This window comes from Gallus gallus, chromosome 15, assembly GCF_016699485.2.
Source record: "Gallus gallus isolate bGalGal1 chromosome 15, bGalGal1.mat.broiler.GRCg7b, whole genome shotgun sequence".
Lineage (NCBI taxonomy): Eukaryota > Metazoa > Chordata > Aves > Galliformes > Phasianidae > Gallus > Gallus gallus.
The window spans coordinates 10,399,609-10,408,107 of record NC_052546.1 but is presented as its reverse complement, the minus strand read 5'-3'; the positions used below and the strand labels follow the sequence as shown (position 1 = coordinate 10,408,107).

Below are 8,499 nucleotides of genomic sequence, written 5' to 3'. Positions count from 1 at the left end.
GCCTGGAGACCTTCAGCCTCACTTGCACAAATGTTCCCCTAGCACATGTTCCCAGGGCCTTGGGTACACCTGGAACAATGCTCTTTCTCTTTGGGCAGTGCCTGAGCATGAGGTCCTCCCATTTAGCACTGCATGCCACCTCCTTGTGCATGCGTAGACATCAATACTTCAAGGGCCCTATCTGACTTCTAGGGGTTATTCACCTCTACCTGCAACCTGGAGTCCTCAGCTCCAGCTAACAAGTCCTGCTATTCTGAGCATCCTGAAATATGAATGGCGTTGTGGGAGCATATGGGACAGCTCGAAGGGAAGCAGGAGCATCAGGAGAGAGTGTTTTGTGCAAACAAACCCTTTGTTGGCACCAATTAAAGCTTGCATAACTGTGCCGAGGATGTCTTATTTATTACTGTCATGTTAAATGCTGAGCAAGCCTTCAGATCAGGTATTACTCAACACCCTTTTAATTTTTCAGCTTCTTAGCTGTGCTTTGTCCCTTGCAGATAACAACCACTTAGGAAAAAGAAATCTTTATTTTATATTTTTTTTTATACTTGTACACAAGTAAAATAAAATGCATATCTATATATACTGCAATCTTGTGAAGGAAAAGGTAGCATTCTTTAACAAATGCTGCCCGTAAACGTGGTGTGATGGAATGGATACGGAAAAAACTGCAATATTCATAAACATAGGATTAAAACAGCATCAAATCCATTACCTCTGCAAATGGGAACCTGCAGTATTGTTCAGTGTGATGTCAAGTTACAAACAGATTTCAGACATTCTTTTCAGACCATTTCTTACACTTTTTTTTTTTCTTTTCCTGTAAATAAACCATATTTCTTTCTCATCTGCTGTAGCAAAACCTGCTTTGTGAGCAAGTGCAGTTCCGAAGACCAAAGGTATAATTCACAGGTATCAGGACAAATAAATTATGTACATCTCGGTGTTTGTCTTTTTTGTTTGCTTTTGTGGGATTTTTTTGTTTTGTTTTGTTTTGTTTTTATATAAAGGCATCCAGTTAACTTTTGTGTAACAAAGCTTTCTCAGGGTGGATGGTAGTTTGCTTTTGTTTGCAACATTTATGGAGGTCAGCAAAAGTCTAGTATTAAAGTGTCATCAACCCAGGAAAAAGAGTTAATTTTAGCAGAGTAACAGTAAGCTCCACACCAAGGGGGGGATCAAAAGGCTTAGGCTGAGCTGTAACGTGGAGCTGTTTCCTTGCTGGGTGAGGCGGCACTGGGCTTTTGATTTGTTCTTTTTAGAGCAGCCCTGCCTCTTTTTGGTTGGGACTGTGGAAGGTTCAATAGGCTCTAGAAACTCTGGTCTCAACTTGGTCAATGGAGGGTCTACAATGCTGGGGAAGGTCCCAAAAGGGGAATCATTTATCTGCTTGTTGCTGCCATTTTTGGAAGGGTCCGTCTCAACGTACTTGGTTTTGGACATGTTCTCCTTATCCTTGAGAGGGTTGTTGGAGGACGGCCGGCTGCTGTGGGAAGAAGGGCCTGCCTTGCCTTTAGCTTCGTATATAAAAGATTTATCCATTTCTGGCTGGCAGCACTTCATGGAGCCATCATGGGAGCTGAGAGGGGGACTCCCGGTGGCCAGCTTACCAGATCTGGTCTTAGTGCTAAAAACGCTCGTTCGAATCTGATTGAAAGAGTCGATGCATCCCTCCAAGTCAGAGCTCTGCAGCCTTTTGAGGTCTCTCCCTGCCAAGTGTGGGGGAAGGTGGCACTCCAGCTCCGAAGACGACCCTTTAAACTGCTTAAACCAATTCCAGAGAGACCGAGCCTGGCAGTCACAGATCCACTGGTTGCCATTTAAGCGCAGGTACTGGAGGGACACCAGGGGTGCCATGGTTTCCCCTGTGAGCACGGTCAGGTTGTTGTTAAACAGGTACAAGGTCATCACTTTCCCAAGGTCGTGAAAAGACCGGCGGTGGACCAGGCTGACTCTGTTCTGGTGCAGAAGCAGCCGGTCGAGGTTGATTAACCCGCGAAAGACGTTCTCTGATAAGCTCTTGATTTTGTTACCGTGCAAAAACAGGTAGGTGAGGTTCGCCAGGTCTATGAAGGTGTCATCCAGCAGGTTCTGCAGGTTATTATCCTGAAGGTAGAGATATTGCAAGGAAAACAACCCTCGAAAAAGCCCCGTGGAGAGCTCCATGAGCCCACAGCGGTCCAGATGTAAGGTGTGGAGGTGAACAAGACCACGGAAAGTGACAGGATTGATAGACTTCAGGTTCGTGTTGTCACTGAGATCCAGCTCCTCCAGTTTGTTGAGTCCGTAGAAGGCCCCAGGCTCAATGAGGCTGATGTTGTTGGAGTGGATCCAAAGAATTGTCATGTTGCGACAAGACGTGAAGCTGGTGGACCTCACAAGGGTTATCTTGTTGTTGTGCAAGAAGATGCGCTGGCTCTGGATGGGTATCTCCGTGGGGATTGCTGTCAGTCCTTGCTGCTGACAACTTATTGTGATCTTCGGTTCGCTGTAGCACACACACGCTCCAGGGCAAGACTCCACTTCTGACTGGATGTTCAAGCAAAGCACCAAAATCAGCAGTTTGCTTCCTAAAGGACAACAGAGATGGTATGAAAATTAGCCAGGGTCACAGGAGAGCGCTTTTCTTGGTAACTAACAGATAAGCCTGAAAATCACCCTTCTCAGCACGTTGCCATTAACCACAAACAGCACATGCCAGGGGAGCCAAACAATTAAAACGAAGAATTAAAAATGTTCTACCACTCAACACAGCAGTTAAAAGCAATACACGCTCATAGTGAGAAATCCTGAGCACCTCCTCAGCCTTTCACATCTGGGAGGCATCTGACTCTGGTCAGAGAAATACGCCATCTTCACCACATATTTGCACCATCGGTCCTAGAAATGCAGCTAATGTGAAGTTGGTTCCAGGGTGCTTACCTTTGAGGAAAGCAGCTGGCTCCTTGGGGCTATTTGTCTGTCACAGGAGCATTTAGGGCAATTCCCCTGCCTGGGTTACACCATGCCACTCTGTGTCCCACCCAGTGCTGCTATCTCCTTGGTTTCCTGCACTCAAAATGTAAGATTTTGTGACTTTCCACGAACAGTTTCTGATTGATCCAGTCTTTCTGCAAGACATAACTGCAGGGGATTCTCAGAATAACTTACAGGTCAGAACTGCCTGTAGAAGCCTCAGAGCCAGGAGTGCCCTTTCCTTCTCCTTCAACACCAGTCAGACCTTTGCACCATACACTCATGCTTCCCTTCCTCTCTCCTACCTCCCCCCTGAAACTCTGGCATTGATGAAGAGGTGAAAAGAGTGTGTTTTCCAGAGGGCATTGCTCTTCCTGGAGGAAATCCTATGCGAGGCTTGATTCAGGGATTGCTCAGAGCTTGCAAGGCAGAAGTAGGTTTCCTCATCCCAAGGATGCAGGCAGCCCACTGGGGTTGAAGAGCCCTTGAGAAGAACATTTTTTCATGGTGATGACCCTCTGCCTTCCCAGGAGCTGGGCTGAATGGGCCCTCGAGTCACAGTGAAGTATTTTGACTTTCGATTCATTGTGCTTGGGAGGGGCATGGAAGATGAGCAGAGATGGGCAGAAACCATGCAGCTAACATCAGCTTCTGAGAGGGGACCTGAGAAAGAGTCACTGTGAACACTGTCCCTACAGTTTCAGCAATACTTTACCAGCAATTAAAAGCAAGTAATTAGATTGCTTTCTCTAAACCACATGCTGAAGCTAAAACGAACGGGCAGCAGCCATAGCAGTGGGAAGCTCCATTTGTGCAATACCACGTGCAAGCAGGGACACGTGTGCCTCCTTCCTAGTTCATCTCAGCACCTCTGGCAAGGGGATGCTCTCCTCCCCCTCGCTGGGGAGTCCCAGCCCAGGCACACACTGCAGCTGTGGGAGGCTTTCTCTTCCTTGAAAGGCTGCACATGTTGTTCAGGCATTTTGATGCCTCATTACACTCTAAGGTAGAATATCAGAGTTCACAAAGTCAGGAAAAAGAGGAAAAAGAACTATCAAAGAATGCAGGATGGTGGTCACTTCTTTTGTCATGAAAGTCTGGGATCCTAAGCCTAAGTTTCCATCTAATCAAAATAATTCACCACGTGCAGCTAATCAATCTGTGCTGATTCAACAGTCCAGTAGAGACAGGAGACTCCTATACATCACAGTTAACATGGGAGAAAAATAACAGCTCAGCATGCAGAGATAATTTGAGCCTGATATTATTAGCTGCTGAGCATCCCTGGAAGGCAGTGTGTTGAATGCAGTATTATGACACATTCTGGCTGGCTTGTCATGTTTTGACATATCACGTCCCATTGTAGGGAGCAAAGTAACATGAGACAACTGAAATCCCCTGCTGTAGACATGTCACACCAAGAGGAACCTCCTGGGAAATTAAAACAATGCCAGCATCCCTCCGACCAACCCAGTTCCTCTCCAGCTGATAATGAAATGTTGCAGCAGAGGAATAAGCATTTCTGGAGCCTCCTCCATGATCCGGGACTGGGGTGACAGGTAGTATGGCAGCCACGCCACACTGCTGCAGAGTCCCCAGCAATTCCCATCTGGTAATAGCACTGGGACTGCAGTCTACTCAGGGAATATCCAACCATGACCCAAATGCATCCCCCACACCTTACAGATGTGTGCCACGTTCACAGTAGAATGAATGCAAAGCACCGGTCCTGTGGGAGAGGAATCACAATGACAACACTTCTGTTCCAGCCTCAGACAGGGGAGGCGAGCACATAATAAATATATGTATACATGGAGAGAGAAAGAGAGAACATGAAGCAGCCAGCAGAAAACAAGCCATGCATATGAATACCACCCTGCCCTGTGCTAACCCCTCCGGACAACTGGGCTCTCCTCTTCCTCCATTCACTCAAGACGTGCTACAGCTTCTCCCAGCACAAAGGAGCAGAAGGTAGGAGCAAATCCTGCTCCACTCCTTTCCTCTCCCATTGCTGCTGCTGCTGCAGCTGCCAGGAGCTGTGAGTCAGTGGCACCGATAGTCAGCCGCCAGTGGAGCAGCATAGGGAAATTAATTACAGGCAGGGCTACCCTGTGCGCTTTAATTAGGGACCTGGTGTTCATGAGCTGCTCAGATTTGCTTTTTCCATCAGAGACTGCTGCTGTCAGTCATCCCCCAAAGGTTTTCTCCAGTCTTCCTCCCACTGTGAAGATCAGTCCTGTATGAAAGCTCAACACCCAGCTGGCACCAGCATGCAGCCAGTGCAGTGCTCAGAGAAAGCATAGGGGTGGGTGCAGTCCACGAGATGGCCTTGGGGAGTCACAGCGATGCTGCATCACCCTTCTTCCCAGTCCCATGGCAGAGATTGTGTCTTGACCTGCCTTTGCTCCTCCGAGGAGCTTCTCTACCACTGGTGTTCAGAGTTGGACCAGAGCTTGTGCTCACTGTGTGCCAGCTATAGGATCCACCAAGTGCTACGGGGCACCCAGACCTTGCACCATGATCGTTTCACCTGTATAACCCCAGACAAACATTACCTGGCTCTGTCAGCCCAGGTGCCAAGTGACAACTTTAGGGTTGAGCACAAGCCAGTGTCATGGCTCCTAACACTTGGCATTGGTGCATGTTAAAGCAATCACACAGAATAAGACAGAAATAGGCCAGATGTAACACTGCTGGGGCCCAAGTCCATCTGCTGGAAACATGTCCCTGTTCAGGGGCCCAATGGCATAACACAAGTCATGGAATCACAGACTATCCCAAGTTTGAAGGGACCCACAGGGATCATGGAATCCCACCCCTGGTCCCTTACAGCATGACCCAAATCCAATCCCTATGGCTGAGAGTGATGTCCCAGTGCTCCCTGTGCTCGGGGGCTGTGCCCACAGCCCTGGAGACCTTTCCCTAACCCCACTTGACACAACTCCATGCTGTTCCCTCAGGCCCTATCACTGTCACCAGTAGGCAGAGATCAGTACTGATCCTCCATTCCTTCTGCACTGGGCAGAACAAACCAAGGACCTCTTAACCCTAACCCTAACCCACCCTGCCTTGTCCTCAGTCCTTTCCCTCGCCCCTTAGATGAACAGCCATTCCTACCTACCCCTACCGAATACGATTAGAACTTAATTGAATAGTCCCAGTCAAAAGCAGAAGATGAAAGAAAATCCAGCACCTGGAACCTTCAGTCTCTCCAAGAGCTTGGCTTTGAGTTTAGCATTTGTTCCTCCAGAGCTTTCTTAAAAGCCAGGATCCTCCTTCAGTCAAACTGCCACGTTTCCCCTTTGCCATCTCAGAAGTGTTATGACTCATGGAACTGGGAAGCAATTAAAGTGGGTCCATTATCTGTCTTTCCGCCAGTCCCCTGTGCGACTGCATTGTCAAACACGGCAATTAGAAAGAAAAGGCTCTGGGGGCCTCTAATAGATGCTTTGCAAACTTTTTAAGAGGCCAAAGCAAAATGCAATTTTCTGCAGTTTGCAGAGCCGTGGCCTTTCTCTGCCGCTCTGCTCTTGTCTCTATTGATTTGGAGATATTATAATGCAGCTTTCCTACAGTGGAGGGTCAATAATCATTTGAATTCTCTCCTGGTCGGGCATAAAGGGAGTGCTTTACAATACAAAGCCTTTTGCTGATGCACACAGCATTTTTCCTTTGTTTATAGCACAGAAACACCATAGCTGCTAAATTCCCTATTCTGAACTGCTATTGTTTGAAATTCAGCACAACTCTGACAGACACTCTGCAAAGCAGCTCCAGTGTCTTCTGCTTTGTCCTGCGGACTTGTTGAACTTTAGTTGAGCAGGCGCACCAAAAGGAGGAGGGCAGCACTTATATGCATCTCAAGCTGGAAGTGAATTAAGAATTGAACAAGGAAGGAAAATTGGTTTGGATGAGCATCACCCCAGGTTGCAGCTTCCCCCACTTCTGCTGCCTCGTCCCTCTGCTGCAGAGGATGGCTGGTTCATAACCTTTGTTATGTGCAGCTGAGTGGCTTTAGGGTGAGAAGGAGGGGAGATGGGTATCAGCACTTAAGCACCTGGGTGAGTTACAGCTCTGGGAAACTAAAGGCTTGGAGCAGTACTGGCTGAGCAGCTCCCATCTGGCACGCACCCTCAGGCAGACTCCTGGCAGACAGCTGCAGCAGGAGATTTTGGGGCTGATGCACATCTGCAGCTCCATGGAGATGTCGGGCTGTCAGGCCCTTGTGGAGGCAAACCCTCCATGGGTCACTCGAGCTCCATGTCTGCCACAAAGGGCTCCATTCCTCTGCAGGCTCAGCTGAGCAGGTGTGCTCAATTTCCACGGGCTGTTGCTGGAGTTCAGCATTCCAGCTCACAGCAAAGACATCAATCTTTTTTTTTCCGGTGCTGAATCACAGCTCTCTAAAAATAGGTGGCTAATTCCCTCCTAGATGCTCTTGAGGGTACAAGGTGCCAACGTGAGTGCTCCTCTGGGAGGCCAGCACTCAGCAGCTGGAGTGTGTCATCAATGGCACATGGCAGCAACGTACAGGCATCAGCATCCCGTCCCTAACTACTACAATCTCTGCTCCCACGTGCTCTGGGTCTGCATGCATACCCATGAACTTCTGGGACTGTGATGCCCTTCATTCCCTTTATCAGTGCAACTTCAGTTCTCTTCTTTAGTATATCCAGTCTCGAACCTGAATGATTTCAGCAGAAAGAACACCATACGCGGTCAGAAATGAAAGGTCAATTCCATAATGCATCCAGGCAATAGATGTGTCATTTCCTGACTTCCAGGTGTTCATCTTTTCCGCCTAAATCATGCTCCCTTAATGTGATTTCTGAACTTAAAGCAAGATAGATCACGTGCAATTCTTCAACCCTATCCTCACCCATCTCCGGGGGGGTCTGAATGCTGATTCTTCAGCACTGCTTAGGGTTGAACTGCAAGATTTGGGACGTGAGCTGCGTGCAACTCAAACCTCCACTGGGGCAGCTCCATGCGCTCACAGGGCAGGTGCCAAAGCTGCTCCTGGCTGCCTCCAGTGCTCCTCATCCCTGCCAGGGGCTCTCCAGTGCTCCCAGCACTTTGGCAGCAGCACTCACAACGCTTGGGCAGGGCTCTTCATTTTTTTGGTGGTTTGCCAGCGTTTCTCTCAGAAACATCAGGGAGAGGAAGGAAAAGGTGATGTTTAACGGGTTATATTTCAGCCAATCTGAATACGAATTTCATGAAGCTTCCCCTCTAGCCGGAGGGTTTTTTTTCTCCTGCTGAATTTCAAAGATGTGCTGCAAGCCATGGAGGTGTGAAAGATTCACAAAGAAAAGGTCATGGGAATCCTTTATAGGGGAACATATCAGGGGATTTAAATGCAGGAGTCACGAGGTCCCCATAGAACAATAACACTTGTACCAATTATTGTAGCCTAGTAATTCCCTGCGAGGCCAGGAAATAAGAAAGAAAAAAAGCACTGTTCGTTATAACACAGCAACATGAAAAGAGCTGTACCCCATTTGGGCTGCTCTGCAGCAGTGGTCAGGAGCTGAAGCAGAA

General features: G+C 48.1%; 1 protein-coding gene across 1 annotated transcript in view; it reads right to left on the bottom strand.

Moving 5' to 3' along the window:
• Positions 1–511: 511 nt before the first annotated feature.
• Positions 512–8,499, bottom strand: part of RTN4R (reticulon 4 receptor) — a 65,101-nt gene continuing 57,113 nt past the window's right edge. Inside the window, exon 2 of the mRNA XM_415292.8 lies at positions 512–2,573. Within this exon, the coding sequence (XP_415292.4) occupies positions 1,144–2,573 (1,430 nt within the window). The 3' untranslated portion in view covers positions 512–1,143. The remainder of the gene's footprint in view (positions 2,574–8,499) is intronic.